Source organism: Cervus elaphus, chromosome 16 (genome assembly GCF_910594005.1).
Source record: "Cervus elaphus chromosome 16, mCerEla1.1, whole genome shotgun sequence".
In the NCBI taxonomy this organism is placed as follows: domain Eukaryota; kingdom Metazoa; phylum Chordata; class Mammalia; order Artiodactyla; family Cervidae; genus Cervus; species Cervus elaphus.
Genome location: NC_057830.1, coordinates 42,097,496 through 42,124,950, shown reverse-complemented (window position 1 = coordinate 42,124,950; position 27,455 = coordinate 42,097,496). Strand labels below are relative to the sequence as shown.

The window sequence follows — 27,455 nt, the reverse complement described above, 5'->3', positions numbered from 1 at the left end:
TCTAGTTGTGGTGAGCAGGAGTTACTCTTTGTTGTGGTGCATGGAATTCTCATTGTGGGAGCTTCTATGGTTGCAGAGCACAGGCTTAAGGGTGTGTGGGCTTCAGCAGTTGTAGCACACAGCTCCAGTAGCTATAGTGCATGGGATCAGTTGCCCCTCAGCATGTGGGATCTTCCTGGATCCAGGGATTGAACCTGTGTCCCCTGCATTAGCAGGTGGATTCTTACCTACTGTACCACCAGGGAAGTTCCAATTTCAGCTCTTCTAGGTTAGTAAAATGGTATCTCAGTATTTCCCTCATGACAAATAATATTGAGTCTTCTCACTGGCCATACATATATCTTGATTGATACTGCCAAATTCCTTTGCAGAGAAATTGTGCTAATTTATAATTCTACCAACAGTTCAGTTCAGTTCAGTCGCTCAGTCGTGTCCGACTCTTTGCAACCCCATGAACCGCAGCACGCCAGGCCTCCCTGTCCATCACCAACTCCCAGATTCCACCCAAACCCATGTCCATTGAGTCGGTGATGGCATCCAAGCATCTCATCCTCTGTCGTCCCCTTCTCCTCCTGCCCTCAATCTTTCCCAGCAACAGGGTCTTTTCAAATGAGTCAGCTCTTCGCATCAGGTGGCCAAAGTATTGGAGTTTCAGCTTCAGTATCAGTCCTTCCAATGAATATTCAGGACTAATCTCCTTTAGGATGGACCGGTTGGATCTCCTTGCAGTCCAAGGGACTCTCAAGAGTCTTCTCCAACACCACAGTTCAAAAGCATCAATTCTTCGGTGCTCAGCTTTCTTTATAGTCCAACTCTCACATCCATACATGACCACTGGAAAAACCATAGCCTTGACTAGACGGACCTTTGTTGACAAAGTAATGTCTCTGCCTTTCAATATGCCATCTAGGTTGGTCATAACTTTCCTTCCCAAGGAGTAAGCGTCTTTTAATTTCATGGCTGCAATCACCATCTGCAGTGATTTTGGAGCCCAGAAAAATAAAGTCAGCCACTGTTTCCACTGTTTCTCCATCTATTTGCCATGAAATGATGCCATGATCTTAGTTTCCTGAATGTTGAGCTTTAAGCCAACTTTTTCACTCTCCTCTTTCACTTTCATCAAGAGGCTCTTTAGTTCTTCTTCACTTTCTGCCATAAGGGTGGTGTCATCTGCGTATCTAAGATTATTGATATTTCTCCCAGCAATCTTGATTCCAGCTTGTGCTTCCTCCAGCCCAGCGTTTCTCATGATGTACTACCAACAGTATCACCTTTTAAAAATATTTTCCAATTTTCTGATGGGCGGCGTGCTACTGTTGGGCAGCTCGGCTGGCGGGTAATGCTGGGAGGTCCTGGCCGGGGGCTCCGGTTGGAGACATGATTGCAATGCGGGCCTTAGGATTTGAGCCAAAGAAAGAAGAAATTAAAAAGATGATAGCTGAAACTGACAAAGAAGGAATTGGCACCATTAGTTTTGAAGAATTTTTTGCCATGAGTGTAAAAATGAGTGAAAAGGATGAAAAAGAAGAAATACTGAAGGCTTTCAAATTATTTGATGCTGATGATACAGGAAGTACATCACTGAACAATATCGAGGGGTTGCTAAGGAACTAGGGGAAGATGTAACAGATGATGAACTTCAGGAAAGCTTGATGAGGCTGAGCATGATGGACGGAGAAATAAGCAAGGGAGAATTTTTGAAAATGATGCAAAAGACCACTCTTTATTAATATCGTCTTTTGTGCTTTCTGGAAAGTTGTTAACAAGTTTTTATTTGTTGTAAGTTCCACAATAGCTGAATGTATTCATTTTCAGTGTTTAAGTTTATATACACAAACTGGTCTCTTGATGTCTAATCCATGTGAGAAGTTACATGTTGCTACCAATATGTTGTTAAATCTATAACATCAAGAAATAAAATGTAGTGACTTCCTTAAACTATGAAAATAAAAATAAAAATATTTTCCAATTTTCTATGTAAAAAAATAGCACCTTAATTCTCATATTTATTACTTATGAAGTTTGGTGTTAAAATGTGGCTCCACTTTGAGATCCAAGGACTTCCGTAGCTCAGTCCAGTGGTTAAGACTCTGCACTTTCACTGCAAAAGGCATGTGTTTGATCCCTGGTCAGGGAACTAAGATCCTGCATGCCTCCCAGTGTGACCAAAAACCAAAGAAAACAAATCAACAAACAAACAAAAACGAGCGAAGATATATCTGAGATCCAGATAGCTGGTTCCTTTCCCCACTACTATTATTGAATAACCCATCTCTTCACGTTGGTTTCCAGTGTTTTCTTAAACTGTTTTAGTCATCTTGTGTAGATTCTTCTAGATGAATTTCAGCCTCTACTATGCTGCAGGAACCAGTTTATTTTCGACCACTAGAAAGTTGCTCTGTTTGATATGGGGCGTGGAGCTCTGGTTACTTCATAGTTGAAGAACTTCCTCAGAATCTCTGAACAATTCTCTCCGGTGAAAGCCTGAAATCAAGACCCAAGAACACAGAACCAAAATCTGTCTGGTTCCTGAAGTGCTCCTGCCTTGCTAGAATTGCCGCGAGTTTCCTTTAGGTCAAAACTGCAAGGCACAGGCAGAAATAGAGACGAGCTGCACAAAAGGGACATGCGGACGCAGGTGGGCCGAGGAGGGTGGCCTGAACTGAGATCACGACTGCCGAGTGTGAGGCAGACGGCTAGTGGGGGCCGAAGCAATTCACCTCCAGTTAAAACACCTGCAAAGCGTAACTCAGGCTCTGACTCTAGGGCATACGCCCAGACCACCTCCCATTACATCCGTCAGTTCAGTTCAGCTGCTCACTCATGACCGACTCGTTGCCACCCCATAGACTGCAGCATGCCAGGCTTCCCGGTCCATCACCAACTTCCAGAGTTTACTCAAGCTCACGTCCATTGAGTTGGTGATGCCATCGAGCCATCTCATCCTCTGTCGTCCCCTTCTCCCTTTGACTAGATGGACCTTTGTTGGCAAAGTAATGTCTCTGCTTTTTAATATGCTGTCTAGGTTGGTCCCATTACATAAATCTACGTTAAAGGAGATTTGGGTTAACCTCTATAATCTTTCAGCTGGGAGCTGTCCAAAAGAACTTTCTGTGATGATGGAAGTGTCCTAGTCTGTTGTTTTGTTCAGTTGCTCAGTCGTGTCTGACTCTGAGACCCCAAGGACTACAGCACGCCAGGTCTCCCTGTCCTTCACTATCTTCCAGAGTTTGCTCAGATTCATGTCCATTGAGTCAGCGATGCCAAGGAACCATCTGTCTCATCCTTTGTGCCCTCCTCTCATCTTGCCTTCAATCTTTCCCAGCATCAGGGTCTTTTCCAGTGGGACGGTTCTTTGCACTAGGTCTTATTCGACCACATCCAATTAGTCACTAGCCACATGTAGTTACTGAATGCTTCAAATGTGGCTAGTACACCTGAGGAAATAAATATTTGTTTTATTTACTTTAAATGTACAGAGCCACTTATGACTACTCACTGGCCACCACAGTGACTGTTAAGATCGGTTTTCCTGTAATTTGCATATACTTCCTTGGATCCCAGTTTTAACATTCCATTGCTGCTGCTAAGTCACTTCAGTCGTGCATTTAAGTCACTTCGACTCTGTGCGACCCCCATAGACTGCAGCCCAACAGGCTCCCCCATCCCTGGCATTCTCCAGGCAAGAACACTGGAGTGGGTTGCCATTTCCTTCTCCAATGCATGAAAGTGAAAAGTGAAACTGAAGTCGCTCAGTCGTGTCCGACTCTTAGCGACCCCATGGACGCCCCTTAGCCTACCAGGCTCCTCCGTCCATGGGATTTTCCAGGCAAGAGTACTGGAGTGGGGTGCCACTGCTTTCTCCATTAACATTCCACCATCAGGACTAAAAGACTTTTGTCTTTGCCAGGCACTATACTAGAAAACACTTTCTATATTAGGCCTGCAGTTCAAGGAGAGAAAAAGGTCAGTTTTTAACCTAGAGATGAGCCAGATTATTAAGACTCTACGGAGACTTGCCCATCGTTTTCCACGGTAAGAATGAGGGGGGAGGTAGGTACTGTGTCACTGTGTCAAAGGGGAAGGGTTGCTTCCAGCCGTGTAGGTGGCGCGCAGAACTTACAGGTCAGTTCCCTGCACAGAAGAGGTCTGGCCCAAGGACTCGCTGAGGGGGCTGCGGTCCCTTCTGACAAGTGGAAAAGAAGCCAGGAGGCTGTGGGACGTGGCGGGGTGTGTGTGTGGGGGCTCCTATCCACCCACTCGGAAACCACCCCCCTCCACCTCCCACTACTAGATTAGAACTAGGATGCACGCGATCGTCCTCACTATACTAAGTACTCTCGACAAATGTGACAACTTAAACCAGGGATTTAAATGGGTGTGGTGACTGGGGGGAGGGTAAGCTGTGGGAAGGAGCTGGATCAAGCTGATAACGACTCCTAGAGACAGAGTTGGAGGGGAGACCCCGAGGGAAGGGAGGGAGGCCCCGCCGTGGGGAAGGTCGGGGAGGACGAGGGCGCCCCGCAAGGTGATCCCAGGCGGACAGGATGCGCGCGGCTCCGCCAGACAGCCGCCGGGTCGCCCGGGCCGGGTCACAAGATGGCCGCGGTTCCGCTGGGCCTCTGGGTGCGGGGCCCAGGGCCCGGCGTTAGGTGCTCCAGGCCCGGGAGGCGCAGGCAGCCGAGGAGCAGTCAGAGCTGCAGGGGAGGGCAGGCAGAGCAGAGAGGGAAGACAGACTTTCGGAACCTGGAGGAGACGAAGGAAGCGCGCGAGTACCGAAGGCGGCCGCGCGGGCCCGGGGCCTCCGCGCGAAGGGTAAAGCCGGGGTTGTCTACTGCCCGGGGGCTGGGGGTCAGACGGCCGAGCGGCCGGGGCCACTTGCGGAGCTCAAGGCCTCGGCGCGGTAACCGCGGCGGCGCCGCGCGCGCCGCAGGGAAGTTGGGGAGGCGCCGAGTCGGGGGAGAGCGCGCGCGCGCGCACGAGCCCGGCCGCGCGCAGCCGCGGCTGCCCGCGTAGCCTCCCTGATCTGCTGTCGCCTGCGCTCGCGACTCGGCGCCTCGGGAGGGAGCGGTCAGCGGGCCCGCATAGTGTCCGTGGGATTTGAGGCCGGGCTGCTGCGGCCGCCTCCTTCTGGTGCCTGGGCCGCCCTGATTAAGTGGGGCCGGGGCACGGCCGGTTGACCGGCCCCGGGGAGTCGAGATCGCTGGAGGCGAAGGCGGAGGCGCACGTCTGGAGATCTCCCCGGACCGGGAGGAGGCCGAGGGGATCATGTCCGGGAGGAACCTCCACCTCTCCACCACCGAACGCGTCATCAAAGGTGCCAAGCGGGCCAGGCCTTCCAGTCGATCGGCGGGAAACGGCCCTTGGCCGGGCGATGGCTCGGGGCCGGAGGGAGGGAAGGAGTCGAGGACGGGAGCCGGGAGGGCGGCGGGGTCCCGGGCGGCGCCCATCCAGGAGGAGGACCTGGAGGGGGTGTGGGAGACGGGAGGCGGGGATCCCCACCGGGGCTGCCCGGCGGGGGCGCCGGGTGTTTTCTGTAGCACCTGGACCAGTAGCTAGCTGGGGATTGCTCATTTATCTCCAGCAGTGTCGGATTTCCAGGCAGGATGGGTGTTTCTAATCCTATCAACCCATGAAGAGTCTGGATCTCCATCTTTTTAGTCTCTTACCTGAGGGAAGCCATCTAGGGTGATGTGGGCAGGGTGTTAAGTAGGCTCTTCCAAGTCAGATCTTTCTACTCAAAGGTCAGATCTTTCTTGCCGCTTCCCCAACCTTTTTAAAGTATGAATACCACTTTCTCCAGATCATCACGTCACTGTTATTACTAAAAGAAACAATATAATGAAATAAAAACAAATAAATTCATTTTATGATATTTGAAAGGGATCTACAGATCTCTTGACATGATTGTTGGTGTTTTATTTTCCTTTTGGCCATAGAGACTTGGAGAATGATATTCTCTGATTCAGGTGTCCAACATCGACTAAAGTGTTTCTTATGTTGTAGTTGTTTCTGCCCTTAAAATAAGATTAGTGGTTTAAGCATAACCACTAATTTATGTGCTGCTTTTGTTCAGACATAAGACTTAAGTACAACTCTGCTCTCTGAGTTTTAATACTGGGTTTGAAAGCACCATTTTGTAAGACGGGAATATAGCAAGATCCAGGTGTGTTAGTGACCTCTAGATAAAGGGGTTAGTTGTAAGTGGGGAGAACTCTTAAAATACTTTTTTTTTATTTTGGTAATTAGATGGAGAAAAGCAACCAAGATTGGTGATGAGAAAACATTTTTCTCTTAGTGGAGAAAAATGAATGGTCAATGAAGGGGAAGAGTTTTAGTTATAACTTAGCACCCCCCCACCTCCAGAAACATTAAGCATCATAAATGTTGATTGTCTGCAGTATATAATTTTAATGTATCATGTAGTTTCCACCCAGAAAGTCATCATCATAAGTGTTGATCATAAATGTTAATTATCTACACTATATAATATTTATTAAATATAATGGGAATTTTGAGATTTACCTCCTCAGCATTTGTCTAGTATCATTAGGGATTTAAGAGAATTGGTCATATAACTGATAGCCCTTTAACTGCTAAATTATTTTGACCATCTTAATGTCAGTTTTCATAGTATATAACTCATCAAGGGTATATAACCATCTCTTAAGATTTAGAATCGATTAAACAATCTTCTTTGATAAATCAAGGTCATCATAATGTACATTAATTTCTGTCCTATGCAGTTAATATGGCCGGTGCATTCTGCTATATAAGGGTGTTGGCAGTTTCCTCCTGGGCTAAAATGACTCCTCACTGCTATACCAGTTTAGTGCTTTTGTCTGTTTTTAGTTTATCTCCTTCAGTACTGTTCTTTATCTGTCAAAATATGCCCTTCTCATCTGCCACTTATAAGCTGAAGTAGGCAGGGAAACCAGATAAACCAGAATAGTGTGTCAAGTCAGAATAAATAGGATCTGAGTAAAGCTTAGTGGTAGTCCTCAGACCTTTACAAATCTCAAATTCTGATCGCCATTGTAGCGTGTAATTTCTACCATAACGTGCAATAAGCTATAAAGGAAATGGTATAAAAGATATAAAGGTCATTTTAAAATGACTCTTTCAAATCGTTAAATACAGAAGTAAAGTGAAATAAAATGCAGCTAATATGCAGGTGCTGACTTATTGCTAGGCATGCCCACAGTTAAGTGAACACCCTCATAGTCTGTATCATTCAGATCTGTTTTTTGGTGAAATTATAAATGACTGTGTGTTATCACATTACTCTTAAAGAAATGAAACATGAATGATCTCAAGCCCTTAGATTGTATGGATTTGTCTAGTATGTAAAAACTTGAGCATGAGAACTTGAGCACAGCAATTGTGGCTTCTTGATGATTTACCTTGCTTCTTATCTACATTTTCCTGAGTTTGAAATATTGAGGTTTATTCTAAGAAAGTAAGGTGTCACTGTATTTATAGCTAAGGTCCCCTGGTTGTATTGGGTTCTAAATCCTGATCTAATGTTATCTTGTCTGGCCAGAATTGTTTGCATTTATTCACAGCTGGAAATCTTTTTCAGAGGTGAGACCACACCCCAGTTATTTTTGGTTCTGTCATTTCCTGTTCACTTTAAAGTCTACTTAATTGTTTTGCTTGAGCAAACGGTGGAGAAGAGTGGGTGGGTGGGAGTGATTTGTATTTTAAGTGTCTTTTAAACAGCAACTTGCCTAAAATGAAGGACTAGAGGGTGGTTTTACTTCTGTTTCTCAAGCTTACTTGTGACCTTGCCTGTTTTTTTTCTAACCTTGCCTTTTTAGTTAAACCCTTTTTTTTTTTGCTTCAATAATCTCATCTGCAAAATAGAGTTAATAATACTTTCTTCCTCAAGCATCTCAGCCATGCAAATGACATAATGGATGTGAAAAGCTTAAGACCATGTAGTATTATGAACCATTTGAAAAATATCAGCATCAGAAAGCATATGAAATTACAAGTTAAGAAGCTGTTCTGAGGAAAATACCTCTTCTATAATATAAAGGACATTTGGGTGGAATCCCATGGATAACAGCATAGAAACCGATAATACAGTCTGTCTTGTATTCCCTGGCAGCTGGTTTCTTCTCTCCCAGTTGAAGGTGTTCATTTTGTGTTTAAAAAATATAAAAATTCTTATGATTTCACTCACTCATTAAATGTTTATGGAGAGCCATCTGCAGTGTATTCCCAATAGGTGCTCATTTGTTTCCTCTTTGTTTTAAAAATTAATATATGGGTGAGCTTCTAGAACAGCCCATATGCACTAGCATCACTACTTGTGTCTGGAACAGAAACTCAAGTAATTGAATTGTGAAAATCTTTCAGCTTGATTTGTTTTCTTTTTCTGGTTTCCAAGCTTCTTTTCCTGTTGGAGGGATTTTTTTTCCTTTGACGGTGATTTTTATAAAAAGTTTCTGTTCCTCTGGACTGAATCTTTTCAGCAGCAACAAGGGAATTTCACTGGGCATTACGTGACAGATAGGGAGAATGCATTGTCTTAGTCTGTTATCTGGTGGCCGAATGGAAACAGAAGTCAGGTTTCTTTTTTCATACAGTTCTCTCATTCTTTTGAAATTCAAGTATATTGTATAGTCAGAGAATGTACTGTCATTTGTAGCACGCATTGAAGACTACTGTTTTTTAATATTCTGGCACTGGGACTAGATATGGCTATGACTTTCTTGGACTTCCCAGGTAACTCTAGTGGTAAAGAGCCTGCCTGCCAATGCGGGAGATATATGAGACACAGGTTCGATCCTTGGGTTGGAAAGATCCCCTAAGAAGGGAATGACAACCCACTCCATTATTCTTGCCTGGAGATTTCCATGAAGAGAGGAGCCTGGGGGGCTACAGTCCAAAGGGTCGCAGAGAGTTGGACACAACTGAAGCGACTTGGCATGCACGCAGGGCTTTCTTAAAATTTTTTAAGAAGAGTAGTATGACCAGAAATGGCTGTTTCTACAAGTTTACCCTGAACCCCATTTCTGTCTCTGGTACTTATACCTCTTTTATTTTCTGTTTGTTCCCTCTCCCATTTTCATATCATGAGAATGAATTTACCAAGGGTTAAAATTATTTTTTCTTATAAATATACGCTTAACCCTGTAAATTTTGAAAGGCAAAAGGGAAGAAAACAAAGGCTTCATATTCGTTCCTTACAGAAGCAACTGCTGTTAATACTTTTCATTACTCTTCTTTCATTAATACTTTTCATACAGTTGAGCCTTGAGCAACACAGGTTTGAACGGTAGGCCCCGTTACACATGGATCTTCTCAATAGTAAATACTGTGGTGCTACATGATCTGAAGATGGTTGAATCCGAGGATGCAGAACTGTGGATAGGGAGGCACTTGGGTATACAGAGGGCCAGCTGTAAGATGTAGTGGACTTTCTAGTGTCTGCAGTCTTGGCACCCTTCACTTGAGTTCAGTCGCTCAGTCGTGTCCGACTCTTTGCGACCCCATGAACCGCAGCACGCCAGGCCTCCCTGTCCATCACCAACTTCTGGAGTTTACTCAAACACATGCCCATTGAGTCGGTGATGCCATCCAGCCATCTCATCCTCTGTCGTCCCCTTCTCCTGCCCCCAATCCCTCCCAGCATCAGAGTCTTTCCAATGAGTCAACCCTTCGCATGAAGTGGCCAAAGTATTGGCACCCTTCGGCCCCTCCTTATTCAAGGATCAGCTGTATTTCCATCTAGTGGTGTGCTTTGAATTTAATATATGTCATGTTAAGCCTTTGATTGTGCAAATAATTCATATTCCTTTAATGTAAATATGGTAATTTTACCTAAATCCTTTCATAATGGTTTCAGTCAACATGAAAATGATTTGAAAGTGCTCATATTCATATTTTGATCCTTTATATTTTCAATCATTTGATACAGTGCCAACCTAGAAGAAATGTTTTCAAGGATGAATATTCATGGTGTGCAAGTCTTACAGCACACATCTGTTGAATTTGTCAAAAGTATTTCAGTTATGCTTAGTTACCATTGTAATTAACAAGCTGCCAAGCTATCTGAACACTTGGACATCCAAGACTGTTTGGAATTCACACCTCTAGGTGAAAGTCCCAAAATTCAGAAAGGATCTCTTAATTTAAACACTTAATTTCTTTTTTTTTTTTTGAGCAGGAATAAGGTGTTCTTTTTACCTGTATGATAATGGTTGTGATGAAAGCCTTATTTATATCAGACATTTGATAATAAATTTTTCTTCTATAAAGTAACATCACATTTTACTGTAAAGTAAAAAAAAGCTATTGGATCGTTGGAGAGACAAATGCTAAGGACTTGTGTGCATGTTAAGTCGCTTCAGCCATGTCTGACTCTTTGCGATCCTATGGAATTCTCTAGGCGATGAGTGATACTGGAGTGGGTTACCAGACTCCAGAGGGTCTCTCTGACTCAGGGGTCGAACCCCTGTCTCTTACATCTCTTGCACTGGTAGGCGGGTTCTTTACCACTAGCGCCAGAAGGACTCATTACTTAAAGTAAATTAAAGAATTGATTAAAAACTTTTTCCTAAGCAGTATTTGATAACAGAGTGTCTTTCCATTAAAGTAACATTTTGGGGAAAAGCTAATTTTTAGACATATCTATGAGAGACAAAATTATTCAACTAATTCTGTTACATTTGTAGTCATTTTGGGGCTTTGCTGCTCCTTACTTGCTAAAGGACTAATGGAAATAAAGAGGTGTTTTTTAATCATCATCCTTTGGTGCAGTCATTAATAGAATATAGCGTTCTATATTAACATTTTTATGTTAAATTTTAGCTTCATTCAAAGATACAAAGCTGAGGTCTAAAAATTTCATCCTAACCTAAGTCATATCTGATTTCGTTATCTTTATAATCTACCTAATTATTCAGATGTATGCAGAGAGAACTTTGGTTCCTTATATTCAGTTTTATTTTGTTGGCAAACTAGATTTTTATCATGAAATCTTTTAGTTTCTTGAGTCTTTGTTATTAGAAGAGGGTATAACTTGGTAACTAGGCTCTCTAGCTTGGTTGACAGAAAAATATGCTATACTGTTTGGCCAAGGAAATGTGTATCTTTGATGATTGTTGTTAGATTTATTGAATGCTAACAAATCATGATGTTTTGGTGCAATGTCCAGACAGTGTCAGCCCGAGAGTGAAATTCTGAATGAAATAAGCAGTAGGAGATAATTGTTATTTAATCACTAGGTCGAGTCTGATTCTTTGTGTCCCCTGGCCTGTAGCCCGCCAAGCTCCTCTATCCCTGCGATTTCCCAGGCAGGAATACTGGAGTGGGTTGCCATTTCCTTCTCCAGGAATCTACCTGAGCCAGGGATTGAACCCACATCTCTTGCATTGGAGGTGGATTCTTTACCACTGAGCCACCTGTAATCCTTGTTAAAAATATTTAACCTGTATCTAGTTATAGTAAATAATCAGATAAATCCAACTTATGGGACTTTCTGTAAGACAAATGGTCTGAACTTTTCAAAAATGTCACAGTGATAAAAATTAAGAAGGCAAGAGGAGTTTTCTAGATGAGAGAAGATGAAAGAGAAATGGCAGCCAAGCACAGTGCCAAGCTTGGATGGGGAAGATGGATAAGCCATAGAGGACATTTTTAGGACACCTGGCAAATTTGAATATGGAGTATATGTTAGATATAGTAATTCAATATTAAATGTCTTGGGTATGTGATAGGCTATTGTGGTTATAAAGGATAATGTTCCTATTCTGAGGTGATACCTGATGAAACATTTAGGTTGAAATGTCATGATGTCTGCAATTTGTTTTCAAATGGTTTAGGGAAAAGAAATATGTTTGTTAAAAGAGAAAGCAAAAGTGGCAAAATGTTTACCGTGGTATGTGCTAAGTCGCTTCAGTTGTGTTGGATTCTTTGTGACCCGATGGCTGTAGCCGGCCAGGCTCCTCTGTCCGTGGAATTCTCCAGGCAAGAATACTGGAGTAGGTTGCCATTCCCTTTTCCAGGGGATCTTCCTGACCCAGGTATCAAACCCATGTCTCTTGTGTCTCTTGCATTGGCGGGCAGGTTCTTTACCACTAGCACCTCTGGGAAGTCCAGTGGTGAATATGGGTGAAGAGCAAATGGATATTCATCTTAGTATTCTTTCACTTTTTGATAGAATTTCAGTGTTTCAAAATATAAAGTTGGAGAGAGAAAAAAGTACAATTAAGAGATGCCTCCAATAACCGGACTCTGGAAAGGCACTGTCAATTTGAGGATGCAGTGGTGGCCCAGTGAAGGCATGCTGAAGAGAAGAACATGAGTTTTGTTTTCTTTTGTTTAGAACACGAATTTTAAAGTACATACAGCTGATGTGGAGTGATGGCTACTTGTTCAGTAGGAAAAGAGGTTGTTGCAGCTACATAGTCGGGCATGGAAGAACATGCAGAAGCAAAGATGGAGAAATAAAGTGTGCTTGACTAAGGAATTGAGAGGAGGGGTAAATGAGTTCAGAGAAGGGAAGCAGCCTAATGAAGAAGAGGAGAAGGACGAGGGGCAACTGAAAACTGTCAGTGATCAGTTGGCCGTGATTCCATTAAGGAGAGAGCAAGACTATTTTGATGGCTATGTGTTAAACAAACTGAGGCTTAATTGACTCATAAATGTAATTCAGAATCATGGAACATTCAAACATTACCTAAACAGATACTGTGACAGGCTTGTTTTTATTTTTGGGGGGAGACTGAAGTGAGAAAAGTGGTGGAGGGATAAAATAAATATTAAAAAGGACTAAGAAGGAGAGAAGATGGAAAGGATTTCCTAAGTATATTTCCCATCCCTGTTAATCACACCACTTACCCATTTTGTCACTGGCTCAGATGACAAGCCTGGGAACCAGGCCAGACTCTTTCCTGTCCTTTGCATGTCATACCCCATCCTATCAGACTCGGTTCTGTGGACTTCCGGTTTCTACATAAGCTACTGCTTCATCTTTCTGTCTCACTTCTTGCTTATATTAATACTATTGCAGTAGCCTCTTGCTAGGGCGGTTTAATCTAATCTTATGCTGCCATCATGATCCTTGGATAATATAAAGCATCTTTTTTGTGCTGGAAATCCTTCATGAACACTTGCAGCCCGTAGGGTAAACTCCAGCTTTGCTGATGTGGAAGTTCCCCTCGTGGTTCCCCTCTAACCTTGTGTTCCTTCCTCCTTATTTCACACCCCCATTCCCAAACCTACATTCCCACTCCTTGTCATCCCCTAGAATCCCATGCCGTGCTGTATATGTGAAAGGATTCTTTGCACTACTTCATATAAAATCTTGTCCCCTAACATGACTAGTTCCTAATTTATCTTTCAGGATTTAGTCAAGAGAACAGCTGAGAAACTTTTTCTCCTTTACTAGGAGGCTGTATGAGTAATTGTTTTAGAACTTGGACTTTGAAGTCAGATGAATGATTCAAATTCTGCTTCTTTTAGTAGCTGCATGACCTTGGACAAATCACTTACCTTTGTTTTCCCTCAGTTTCCGTATTTGAGGAAGAGGGACGCTAAAACTTAGCTTGTAGGGTAGGGTGGTGGTTTAGTTGCTGAGTTGTGTCCGACTCTTGCAGTCCCATGGACTGTAGCCTGCCAGGCTCCTCTATCCATGGGATTTCCCAGGCAAGAATGTTGGGGTGGGAAGCCATTTCCTTTTCCAGGGGATCTTCCTGACCCAGGCATCGAACCTGGATCAGATTTGTTACCGCTGAGCCACCAGGAAAGCCAGATAGTTGTAAGGATTAAATAAACTCCGTAGAGTGCAGTGATGGGCGCTTGGTGAACGGTCAGTACCTGGCTGCTCTCATCCTCGTCAGAAGAATGAGGTGTTTGCCTCCTATGTGCTCCCACAAGCACTCTCACTTGCATTACAAATTTCCGAAAATATTTTAATGTTCTTTATTCATTCTAATTTCTAATTAGACTCTCTAATTTATTCTTTGTTCTAAACTGTTCTCTTCAAGTGCAAGAACTGTAGTTTTTTTTTTTTTTTTAATTTTTTGATGTGGACCAGTTTTTAAAGTCTTTATTGAATTTGTCACAGTATTGCTTCCGTTTTATGTTCTGGTTTTTTGGCCCCAAGGCATGTGGGATCTTAGCTCCCTGACCAGGGATCGAACCTGCACCCCCTGCATTGGAAGGCAGAGTCTTAATCACTGGGCTGCCAGGGAAGTCTCCAAGAACTGTGTATTCTTAATGCTGAGTACAGTGCCTAGACCATAGGTGCTTAGTAAATGTCTAAGTGAAAACCTAAGAAACTTAACTTTATTGAAGACAGTGTAGGAAAGAGCATGGGAACTGCTAATTACTAGTTGTGTGACTTCTTTTCCTTGTTTTAATTTTAAAATGGGAGATAACAGTACCTACCTCAGAATCTAAAGATTATATTTCACATTATATAAAATGGTCAGCATATTGTCCGTAGTGGGTGCTTAATAAATGTTAGCTATTCTTTATTAAACTAATTCTTGAATCTTGGTGAAATTTGACCCCAGAACTGTTTCATTTTAAGTGGTATATGTGCAATGATAGCTTAACAGTGTTATATTTTGTGTTTTCCAACTTTAGTTTCCTTAGCTTTTGAAAGAACTTAAATGCTTAGTCAAAATAGTGAAAATGTCCTTTTCTATAGTATAGATAGAATTTTGAAAATTGTGTGTTCAGAAACAGATATTTGGTGAGTTCTTACTATAAGCAGCAACATATTTTTGGTTATACTCAGAAGCTTAATTACTGTCTTGAAAAGTACTCAGTATAGCCTGTGATAATTTCCCAAAAATGTAACAGAAAATTAGAACTGTGGAGCTTCCTATGACTAATACCACCGGGAAGAGTGGATGACTAAACCTTAGACTATATCTGGTGAGAAATGTTTGCCCCTTCACTCTATAAATTGATAATCCTTTCAAGTTTAAACTTTAACGGTTGATTGGTGGCCTAACTAGGTAAGACTTAATTTGTGGGAGGTTTTTTTTTGTATGTATGCCTTGGTACCTTTTATTCTTGTGACTTAGGGCTTTGTGGAAGTTTAAAAATAAAATAGGATAGTTTTAACGAAGGGCCAGAGTAATAAATGTAATTGGTGGACTTATTCATGAAAGTAAGTTAGTTTTTTTTTTTTTAACTATTGTGCAAGTTTTATTGAACACATATGATCACTGTAAAGTTATGGTTTCCTTAAGACTGGTGAGTTCAGTGACCTTCAAAGAACAGAGAGAATAATCTGAAAGAGTGATTTCAGATTATTGAAATAAAATGATTTGTTCTGATCAGTTATAAAAGGACCTGAAATGTGCATACCACTTTCACTAATAATAGTTAATATAACTTCTTACGCGGTGTTTAACTGGTTCATGATTGGAAAGGCAGGTGAGGAGATTAGGAAATAAGCTGCAAAAGTAGGGCAGGCTTGTTGGCTTAAAATAGGAATGAAAGCAGGGTTATTTGCAGTGAACAGAGACAGCTATTTAGGTAAATCCTAGTGTCCCATGAGGATAAGACCACACATAATCTAAAAATAATAGCTTAAAGGCCAATCACTTTTAAGGTTTATCTCCTATACTTCCTACAGGATTAACATGGTCACCAATGTGGCCTTTCTCTTTAATGCAGTTCTGCATCAGATGTTAGGCATATGAGAATATGTATCATTATTCAGTGGATGTATATTAAAGCAGTGTATTGAATTGAATTTGACCATGAAAAGGCTGCAGAATTTTTTCGGTGTACTGTAGCAACTTAGTTCTTAAAATTTATTAAATTTTAATTTTGATAATTTTAGATTTACAGGATGTTGCAAAGAAATGTACAGGAAAGTCCTATACACCCTCCCCCAGGTCTCTTCCACAGTGTCAGTGTCCCACATCGCCAAAGTACTGTACCAAAATTAAAATACCGACATTGGCACAATCCAGAGGGCTTATTCGAGTTTCACCAGTTATACGTGGACTTGTGTGTGTGTGTGTAGCTATATGCAGTTTCACATGTTTATAGCTACAACCACAATCAAGATACTCAACTGAATCACCACCACAAGACTCTTGTGTTACTACCCCTTTGTGGCCACACCCGTCCCCTTCAGAAGCTCATTTTTATAGTTTGGTTATTGTCTTGAATCGTATATAAACTTGATTTGATTAGGGTTTTTGCTTCTGAGTTGAAAGCATTGTACAATAGATTTTTTTTGCAATCGAGGTAATCTAACAGCAATTGTCTCAGGGCAAAAACTAGGTTAAGATGTGTTGGCAATTTGGGAGCACTGAAAACTTTTCTGGATAAATGTATAAAGGCTTAGAATCATTCTGAGCTCTGGTTACCAAACAGAATCACCTGTGGAGCTTAAAAAAAAAATGAAGGAAATATGGGTACTTTGGCCTCATTCCAGATAAATCTGGCAAGCAGCGTTGAATATAAAATCCAGGTTACAAAAGGATACACAGTATGATACATATATAAAAATTTTAAATATATTGTTTATAAATATATTTAAGGAAAATTATGTGTATATAAAGAAATTGACATTGGGAAGGATACACAAATACTTAACGGTACTAATTACCCCTGGGATGAAGGAAAAGGATGGAGGCTGTCTTCAATTATAATTGTAACATTCTATTTGAAACAGATATGGCAGACTTAATATTTTAAATCTATGTGGTAGGTACACGGGTGTTCATAGTATTTGTATTATTTCCTATACCATTTTATGTAAAATTTTTTTTAAACTTTTTCATTAAAAATATATATAAAGTGTTAGTTGCTCAGTCATGTCTGACTCTTTGTGACCCCATGGACTTATTAGCCCACTAGACTTCTCTGTCCATGGGATTCTGCAGGCAAGAGTACTGGAGTGGGTAGCCATTCCCTTCTCCAGGGGATCTTTCCAACCCAGAGATCAAATCTGGGTCTACATGCAGTATATTACATCTGTGTTTCGAATTTCCTCTTTTTTCCCTTGTAGTATACTTCTGTTTATTTTATTTTGGTGCCAAGAGTGGAAATAAATACCTAAAAGTGAGGATTAAGAAAGTAGCTTTGGAGCTTCCAGAAGACCCAGACTTCCAGCTGAGGTTTCCGCTTTCTGATGCCCTCCCCTGATTTCTGTAGCCATCTGCTGATAGTCAGCTCTGTGGTCTTTTATACAGCCAGTGCTTCCAATATAGTGTATTGCTTAACTCTTCTGTGTTGACATTACATCTTATTTTTTGATGTAATGTTGACATTGCATTAATTATTTTGTCTATTTAAGTAGAATATACATTTATTTAAGGTAGACTCATATGTTAAATTTATATAATCTATACCTTACCTTCTAGACAGCATGAGTATGTGGTAGATGCTTGATAAATACTGAATTATTTAACTTAGAATATAATTACCTCCCTAGTATTTTCTACTTTTACTCAAAGAACCTTTGCAGTTTTTTGTCTCCTATAGATTTCAGAACTTCAGGTTTTAACAAATAATCACTATTAAATAGGATTTTAGGAAGGCCAGCTATAGGAACTTAGATCTCTTCAGGTACTGAGTGTTTTATTTTTAAGTTAGTAACATTGTATAGCCATGAATTCTATAAAATCTCAAATTGTGTAAAATCCTGGATTGTATAAAATTCTTTTGCTTTCTTGAGTGTATCTTGCTTATGAATTTATTTATTGTGTGTTATGTCTACATAGTACTCATTTAAACTTAAATTTTAGTGGCTTCTCAGAGAGATTATTTGTATTCTAACCTTTTTTTTTTTTACTTTGACTTATGTATGAAGAAAAACTATTAGAGATTATTTGATGAAGCACTATAGCAAAGGACTTCCCTGATAGCTCAGTTGGTAAAGAATCCTCCTGCAATGCAGGAGACCCGGTTCAATTCCTGGCTTGGGAAGATCCGCTGCAGAAGGGATAGGCTACCCACTTCAGTTGTTGGACTTCCCTTATGGCTCAGCTTGTAAAGAATCCACCTGCAATGTGGGAGACCTGGATTTCGTTCTCTGGGTTGGGAAGATCCCCTGGAGAAGGGAAGGGCTACCCGCTCCGGTATTCTGGCCTGGAGAATTCCATGGACTGTATAGTCCATGGGATTGCAGAGAGTCAGACACGACTGAGTGACTTTTGCTATAGCAAAGGAACTTAGTCTCTGGAATCAATCGACCTGAGATCAAATTCCAGCTCCTCCAGTTCCCAGTTGTGAGATTTTGGACAAAGTTTCTAACTTCCCTGAACCTTGGTTTTCACATTTGTCAAGTGGGGATAATAATACTTCATAGAGTGTTATTAGGTTAGATGAGACTATGTATGTAAAGCCGTCAGCATAATGGCTGTTTTGCAGTTAGCAGACAACAATAAACATTATGATCACTATTATTTTTGTGACTCTATAATTAAAAGTTGAAATCTGAAACCTATACCGAAAAGCGTTTTTTGGATACTTTTGACAAACTAGCACAACATAAATAATTTAGCATCAGAGATTATAGCTAACTTATATTAGCAAATTTAATGTACTAACAAAAAGAATAACGCAAAAAAAAAAAAACCGCATTATTATCAAGTAGGATTTATCTCAGTAATGCAAAGTTGTGTTAACATTTGAAAATCGATGAATATAAATCTACATATTAACAGAGTAAAGGAGAAAACACATAGCATTACTTCAGTAAATTCAGAAAAACTATTTGACAAAAACTCAACACCCCATTCATGATTTAAACAAACACTTCTGGAAATACTAAAGGGAATCAACCCTGAATGTTCACGGGAAGGACTGATGCTGAAGCTGAAGCTCCAGTACTTTGGCCACCTAAGGCGAAGAACTGACTCATTGGAAAAGACCCTGAAGCTGGGAAAGATTGAGGGCAGGAGAAAGAGGTGCAGAGGATGAGATGGTGAGACATCATCACTGACTCAACGGACATGAACTTGAGCAAACTCTGGGAGATAGTGGAGGACAGGGAAGCCTGGCATGCTGTATATATATAATATATATCTTTTCTTTTCTATTATGGTTTATTACAAGATTTTGAGTGTAGTTCCCTGTGCTCTACAATGGGTCCTTACTTATCTATTTTATGCATAATAGTTTGTATCAGCTAATCCCAGACTCCTAATTTACCCCTTCTTTCCCCATTTTGTAACCCTAAGTTTATTTTGTATGCTTGTGAGTCTGTTTCTGTTTTGTAAATTAGTTTATTTGTATCATATTTTAGCTTATACATGTCAGTGATACCATATGATATTTGTCTTTTTCTTTCAGACTTCACTTAGTATGATTATCTCTAGGCCCATGCATGTTTGCTGCAAATGGCATTATTTTATTCTTTTTTTATGACTGAACAGTATTCCTCTGTGTGTGTGTGTGTGTGTGTGTATGTGTGTGTGTGTACACCATATCTTTATCCATTCATCTGTTGATTGACATTTAGGTTGCTTCCATGACTTGGCTATTGTAAATAGTAAGCAAACTGATTTTAAAAAGGAAGAACAAGCTTGAAGGACTCACTACTGATTTCAAGACTCACTATAAAGCTACAGGAATCAAGACAGTGTGGTAAAGGTGAAAAGGACAGATGGACAGACGGACGGAAAAGAGCAGAGTCCAGAAATAGACCTAAACGTAAATGGTCACTTCATTTTTTGATAAAGCAATTCAGCAGTGAAAGGAAAAAGTTTACAACAAATGGTGTTGGGACAACTGGATATCTGTATGGAGAAAAGTAAAATCTGACATGTAGCCTACACAAAGCTTATTTAATAATGGATCACAGACCTAGATGTAAAAGCAAAACATTACCATTTTTGTAAACTTGGGAGAAATATCAATAACCTCAGATACGGAGATGACACCAACCTTATGGCAGAAGTGAGGAAGAACTGAATAGCCTCTTTTTTTTTTTTTTTTTTAAGTGATAAAGGATGACTTTTATTTTTAATTAATGAGGGAACAAATAGATGGTGCAACTAGTTCAAAATAAATAAATAGCCTCTTAATAACAGTGAAAGAGGAGAGTGAAGAAGTTGGCTTAAAACTCAACATTCAGAAAACTAAGATCATGGCACCCAGTCGCATCACTTCATGGCAAATAGATGGGGAAACAGTGGAAACAGTGTCAGACTTTATTTTTTGGGCTCCAAAATCACTGCAGATGGCAACTGCAGTCATGAAATTAAAAGGCACTTACTCCTTGGAAGAAAAGCTATGACCAACCAGGACAGCATATTAAAAGCAGAGACATTACTTGCCAACAAAGGTCTGTCTAATCAAAGCTATGGTTTTTCCAGTAGTCACGTATGGATGTGAGAGTTGGATCACAAAGAAAGCTGAGCGCCGAAGAATTGATACTTTTGAACTGTGGTGTTGGAGAAGACTCTTGAGAGTCCCTTGGACTGCAAGGAAATCCAACCAGTCCAAAGAAAATCAGTCCTGAATATTCATTGGAAGGACTGATACTGAAGCTGAAACTCCAATACTTTGGCATCTGGTGCAAAGAACTGATTCACTGGAAAAGACCCTGATGCTAGGAAAGTTTGAAGGCGGGAGGAGAAGGGGACAACAGAGGATGAGATGGCTCGATGGTATCACCGACTTGATGGACATGAGTTTGAGTAAGCTCCAGGAAGTTGGTGATGGACAGGAAAGCCTGGCGTGCTGCAGTCCATGGGGTCACAAAGAGTCAGATGTGACTGAACTGAACTGAAAAGAAAACCTGGAAGAAATCTTTGTGACCTTGGGGTAGACAAAGTTTTCTTCAGTGACAAAAAGCAAGAACTATAAAAACTGATAATTGGACTTCATCAAAATTAAAATCTTTTCTTCTTCTAAATATGTTTTCTTAAGAGAATGAAAGACAAACCTTGGACTGGGAGAAAATACGCTAGGTGTGTCTTACAAAGGACTTTTATTAAGAATATTTAAAGAATTTAACAACTCACTGATAAGCCAACCAGCAAAATTTAAAAATGGGCACGATTTGAAGACAACTCACAAATGAAGATATATAAATAGCCAGTAGTAGACAAGAAGATATTTGATATCATTAGCTATCAAAGAAGTACAAATTAAAACCACAATGAACTACCACTACACACCCATTAGAATGGCTGAAATTGAAGGGACAGCTATCAACTTTTAACAAGGATGTGGAGTGACAGACTCTTAGGCACTGTTGGTGGGAATGTGAAGTTGTAAAAGTCCTTGGGGAAAATGGCTCGGACAGTCTCTTCATGTGTTAATTATACACCTGCCTTCCATCTCTAGCACTCCACCCCTAGGTATTTACCCAAGAGTAATGAAAATAAGATTTGTACACAAATGTTTATAGCAGCTTTGGTCATAATAGCCCAAACCAGGAAATATTCAATGGGTAAATGAATGACCTCATGGTAAATCATCACCGTGGAGTACTAGTCAGCAATAAAAAGATACAAACTACTGACTATGCAACAGCACAGGTGAATCACAAAACCACTATGTTTATGAAAAATACCAGACACAAAAAAACTATATGCTGGACTGCTCCATTCATATGAAACTTAAAAAGTGCAAAATTCATGTGTAGTGACAGAAAGTAGATCAGCTGTTGTCTGGTGCTGAGAGGCAGAGGAGAGGGTCTTTCAAGCGTAATGGAAATGTTTCGTTTTTGATTGTGGTTGTGGTTTGACAAAGACGTGTCATATTTTATCGAATTGTGCACATTAGTGGATACAGTTTACTGTTCCTAAATACACCTCAATAAAACATCTTTAAAAAAGAAGTTAAGGGAGCTGTCAGTTCAAGTCAGTCGCTCAATTGTGTCCGACTCTTTTTGTGTGTGTGTGTGTGTGTGTGTGTCCCGACTCTTTGTGACCCCATGAACCGCAGCACGACCTCCCTGTTCATCACCAACTCCCGGAGTCCACCCAAACCCATGTCCATTGAGTCAGTGATGCCATCCAACCATCTCATCCTCTGTCGTCCCCTTCTCCTCCTGCCCTCAGTCTTTCCCAGCATCAGGATCTTTTCCAGTGAGTCAGCTCTTTGCATCAGGTGGCCAAAGTATTGGAGTTTCAGCTTCAACATCAGTCCTTCCAAAGAACACCCAGGACTGATCTCCTTTAGGATAGACTGGGGGGTGGGGGTGGGGGGCTATACCCTAAAATTAATCTAGGATTTAGTGCAGATGACTGACTTTGGCTAAAATGAGTTTGCAGGTTGATAGGCTACTGCAAAATCGAATTGAAAACCTGAAAGAAGGAAATAAATAGAGGCCCCCTGTGAACTAAGGGGATTAGTAGTTTGCTTTAGAAGCATACAATTTACTTTGAAATACTGCCTGGAGTTGAAATGCCTCCTTTTCAAAGTATGCTTCAGAGAGAAAATATTTGCACTATATGACTAGCTTTAATCCATGGATGTATTCTTAGTTATTTTTTATACTTATTAAAGCACAGCAAATCATTCAGAAGGACGATAAAAATGAGCAAAGGAGGTGATGTTTATAGATAATTTATGAATGAATAAATTCGAATGACCAGTGAGCATATGAGATGATAGACATATGAACAAAGATATTTGTTGCCACGTTACTCATGAGAGCAAAAATTAACAATAAAAATAGCTGCAGTGTTATAGCAGATTGGTTAGGTGAATTATGATGCAAACTTTGAGAACTCTATTGTAGAAGAATATTTGTTGGTGTGAGAAGATTTTAATAGTTTAATACAAAAGTTAAAAAAACAGGTTACAAGAGGAGGATTCTGCAATATTTTTCAGGAGACAGATTACAGGATTGTATAGTACAGCTGATTATAAAATAAGATATTTAACTATTAAAAATAGTAAGATCTACATCAGAATTTTAACAGTGATTATCTTTCGTTGGTGGCATTCTAAGAGATTTGGTTTTATGGGGGTTGTTGTTTTCTGTGATCTTTAGTTTAAAAAAAAATTTTTTTTTAAAAATAGAAGTATGGGGATTTCCCTGGTGGTCCAGTGGTTGGGAATCAGGGGGACATGGGTTTGATCCTTGACTGGGTAACTGGGATCCCACATGCCATGAAGCAACTAGAGAGTCTGTGTGCTGTGACACAGACCCCACGTGACGAGAGGGGAGGCTGTGTCCCACACCAAGACCTGGTGCGGTCGGATAGATGAGTAAATAAGTATTTTAAATAAAGTTTGAAGTATACTGGATATATAATATTTTGTTAGTTTCAGGTGTATCACAGATTAATTCAGCTATATAATATATATTTTATATTGTTTTCCATTATAAGTTATTACAAGATATAGTTCCCTGTGTTATACAATAAATCCTATTACTTGTCTGTTTTATATACAGTAATTTGTATATGTTGTTAAAAATTGTTTTGCACTGAGTATATAGTTTCTTTGATGTGATTTGAAGATAAGCAGAAGGTTAAACATTGATACTGTAGTATTCATTATGCTGTACCTTCTGTTTTTGCAAATTCTTTGAGAATTTCAAAAAAGTTTTACAATAGCTTGAAAATCTTCACTTTATTTACAGTGTTAGCCATGATATTTATCAAGCATAGCTTCACTTATGAGGCTATTTAATGGCAGTCCTTAAGTTTGATTCTAATAAATACGAAGTGTAATAAAGTTTTGTTCACATTAGATACAAAGCAAAGTATCACCTCTAACTGCTGGCTGATTTAGATTTGTTAATAGTTTCACAATAGGAAGAGGTTTTGCATTTGGACACCAAGATCTGTTGATGATGTATTGATGATCCATTAATGATCAGTAATCTTTGGGAATTCCATGGCAGTCCAGTGGTTAGGACTCAGCACTTCACTGCCTAGGCCTGGGCTCAGTCTCTGGTAGGGGAGCTAAGATCCCTCAAGCTTTGCAGCATGGCCAAAAAACCCCAAAAAAACCAAAAAGTATTCTTTCTAGCCTTGTAGAAACAGGTGACGAATTTACCTCTTGGACATCCAGCAATGCTCTTTGATTCCTAGGTGAGTTGCAGCCTAATTAGATATTGGTAGTATTACCATTGGATTGATTAATTTATAATAGAGTTATGTACATTTTGAATAAGTAATACAATTTGTTGTTGTTGTTGTTAAGTCTCTCAGTCATGTCTGACTCTTTGTGACCCCATGGACTGCAGCATCCCAGGCTTCCCTATCCTTCACTAACTAACTGGAGCTTGCTCAAATTCATGTCCATTGAGTCAATGATGCCATCCAACCATCTCGTCCACTGTCGTCCCCTTCTCCTCCTGCCTTCAATCTTTCCCAGCATCAGGATCTTTTCTAATGAGGTTTTTCGCATCATGTGGCCAAAGTATTGGAGCTTTAGCCTCAGCATCAGTCCTTCCAATGAATATTCAGGACTGATTTCCTTTAGGATGGACTGGTTGGATCTCCTTGCTGTCCAGGGGACTCTCAAGAGTCTTCTCCAACACCATAGTTCAAAAGCATCAATTCTTCGGCACTCAGCTTTCTTTGTGATCCAACTCTCACATCCATATATGACTGCTGGAAAAACCATAGCTTTGACTACATGGACCTTGGTTGGCAAAGTGATGTCTCTGCTTTTAATATACTGTCCTGGTTGGTCATAGCTTTTCTTCCAAGGAGCAAGCGTCTTTTAATTTCAAGACTGCAGTCACCACCTCCAGTGACTTTGGAGCCCAAGAAAATAAAGTCTATTATTGTTTCCATTGTTTCCCCATCTATTTGCCATGAAGTGATGGGACCAGATGCCATAATCTTAGTTTTTTGAATGTTGAGGTTTAAGCCAGCTTTTTCACTCTCCTCTTTCACCTTCGTCAAGAGGCTCTTTAGTTCCTCTTTGCTTTCTGCCATAAGGGTGGTGTCATCTGCATATCTGAGGTTATTGATATTTCTCCTGGCAGTCTTGATTCCAGCTTGTGCTTCATCCAGGCTGGCATTTTGCATGATGTACTCTGCATATAAGTTAAATAAACAGGGTGACAGTATACAGCCTTGACGTACTCCTTTCCCAATTTGGAACCAGTCTGTTGTTCCATGTCCAGTTTTTTTTTTTTTTCCCATGTCCAGTTCTAACTGTTGCTTCTTGACCTACATATACATTTCTCAAGAGGCAGGTATGATGGTCCGGTACGCCCATCTCGAAGAATTTTCCACAGTTTGTTGTGATCCATACAGTCAAAGGCTTTAGCATGTCAATAAAGCAGAAGTAGATGTTTTTCTGAAGTTCTCTTGCTTTTTCTATGATCCAGCCGATGTTGGGCAATTTGATCTCTGGTTCCTCTGCCTTTTCTAAATCCAGCTTGAACATCTGGAAAAGTTCTCCATTCACGTACTGTTGAAGCCTAGCTTGGACAATTTTGAGCATTACTTTGCTAGCACGTGAGATGAGTACAATTGTGTGGTAGTTTGAACATTCTTTGGCATTGCCCTTCTTTGAGATTAGAATGAAAACTGGCCTTTTCCAGTACTGTGGCCACTGCTGAGTTTTCCATATCTGCTGGCATATTGAGTGTAACACTTTAACAGCATCATCTTTTAGAATTTGAAATAGCTCAGCTGGAATTCCATCACCTCTACTAGCTTTGTTCATAGTGATGCTTCCTTACGCCTACTTGACTTTGCACTCCAAGATGTCTGTCTCTAGGTGAGTAATACAATAATATGGTATAAACTTTTAAAAGGTGTGTAACAAAAGTCTTCTTCCTATCCCTAATTCTAGGCCACCAGTTCCCTGTCTTGGGGAGGTTAAAGCCTGTCACCAGAGACCACCAGGAACACATCTGTATCTTATCAAAATGAAGTTACACTTAGCTTGTTGCAACAAGGAATCACATATACTAGAATAACTGGTGGAGCATCTCAGAAGGAGGGAGTTAGAAAGGAAGATACACAGTATTTTCAGAGCAGAGATTGGTCATAGAGTGAATTTAGGGTGGAAGTTAGTAGTCTGGGCCGGGACTAGCTACACTATGCGATTTAGTTGACTTGCTGGAATGGTCAGTGATTTTATCTTTAGACCGGAGTCCCTGAGGTGTTTTTGTCAGATCAGTTTCTCTGTGGTACTGGAACATACATAATGAGCTAATGTAAAAAAAAAAAAAAGAGCTTAGATAGTCTGTAATGCACATTGTGGATTGATTTGGTTCACTTTATCTGACTTTTAAGCCATTGTGTTTTCTCTGAGAGTTTGGGAACAATTTGTGGTTTCTGTTTCAATTTTCACTCTTTGCCTCTGATCATTTTTTAAAACTGGAGGATTTACCACTTAGGAGTGATCAGTCAAGGTCTGTGCCATTGTTAAGAGAGGTTGTGAGTGTTTATCAAGCTTTTGATGGTAGTCATTTTGACCTCTGTAAACACCAAGCCATTTTGTTCTTTTCCTTAGATGATTTTTTTTGTTTTTATTTATTTTATTGGAATATAATTGCTCTGCAATGTTGCATTAGTTTCTGCTGTACAGCGTGAATCAGCTGTATGCGCACATATATCCCCTCCCCTTGGGGCCTCCCCACTCCATCCCACCCTTCTAGGTCAGATGATTGTTTTTTGAGTCAGAGTCACCTGGCATGATAATAACTGAATGCATTATTTAAGACTCAGGAGACCACACACATGGCATTTGTAACAGACAAAACTTCAATAATTATTGTTAAAGCTTGAGATAATGTCCCATATATCTCATATCTATCTGGATCTTCCTATGGTAACCAAGTCGTTTTTCCCCCGTTAATTTGGATATGGGGTATTTACCTTTCCCAGTGTCTGAAGAATTAGTCCTGCATTGTTGATTATCAAGGATAAAGGTCTTGGTAATACTAAGAATGAAGGGCAGGGTATTTATTGACAGTCTACAATCTGGAGACAGAAGAAAAGAGCCAAGAGAATAAAGGGCAAAATCATGGAATGTGCATGGTAATCAGTGGCTTCTGGCATCTGAGAGATTGTGTTCTGTTGATTTTGGACATAAATGGTCTATTCACATTATCTTCTGCTTTTGAACCAAAACAGTTCTAGAAATCCTAACTCAGGCACAGTGTCTGGCCATAGCAATGGTGTAAGCAGTACGCATAGTTAATTTGTTCCATGTAGTTACAAGCACATGATACATACCTTTACCAAAGTTCTTTTGACATGTCTCCCCAAGGTTAACTGTTGATCTTTAGATTATAGGTGGAACTTTAGGTTAATGTAAGGCAGAAGCAAAAACTCCTTGTAGGTGTTGAGTCTGCAGGCTTTATTTATTCATTTAATTTATTATATCAACAATTAACCAGCCTTATCAGAATGGAAGAGAGTGGAATCTTCTGTTAAAGTATATAATCAGTTTGATAAAGAGTCAGTCATTGAGTATTCTGAAAGTATGAATATGTCTTGAACAGAGAGGATATTGACAAATCTCCAAGCCTTTTGATTATTCCTATAAAATGTATGAGGAATGTCACCAATACAAGCTTATTTAAA

General features: G+C 40.3%; 1 protein-coding gene across 4 annotated transcripts in view; it reads left to right on the top strand.

Annotated features, from left to right (window-relative positions):
* Nucleotides 1-4,969: 4,969 nt before the first annotated feature.
* PPP3CC (protein phosphatase 3 catalytic subunit gamma) overlaps nucleotides 4,970-27,455 on the top strand; it is an 81,109-nt gene continuing 58,623 nt past the window's right edge. The window contains exon 1 of one of the 4 annotated variants that reach the window (XM_043927276.1): nucleotides 4,970-5,317. In XM_043927276.1, the coding sequence (XP_043783211.1) occupies nucleotides 5,269-5,317 (49 nt within the window). In that variant the 5' untranslated portion in view covers nucleotides 4,970-5,268. The remainder of the gene's footprint in view (nucleotides 5,318-27,455) is intronic. The other 3 variants (XM_043927278.1, XM_043927277.1, XM_043927279.1) reach the window with 3 other exon arrangements.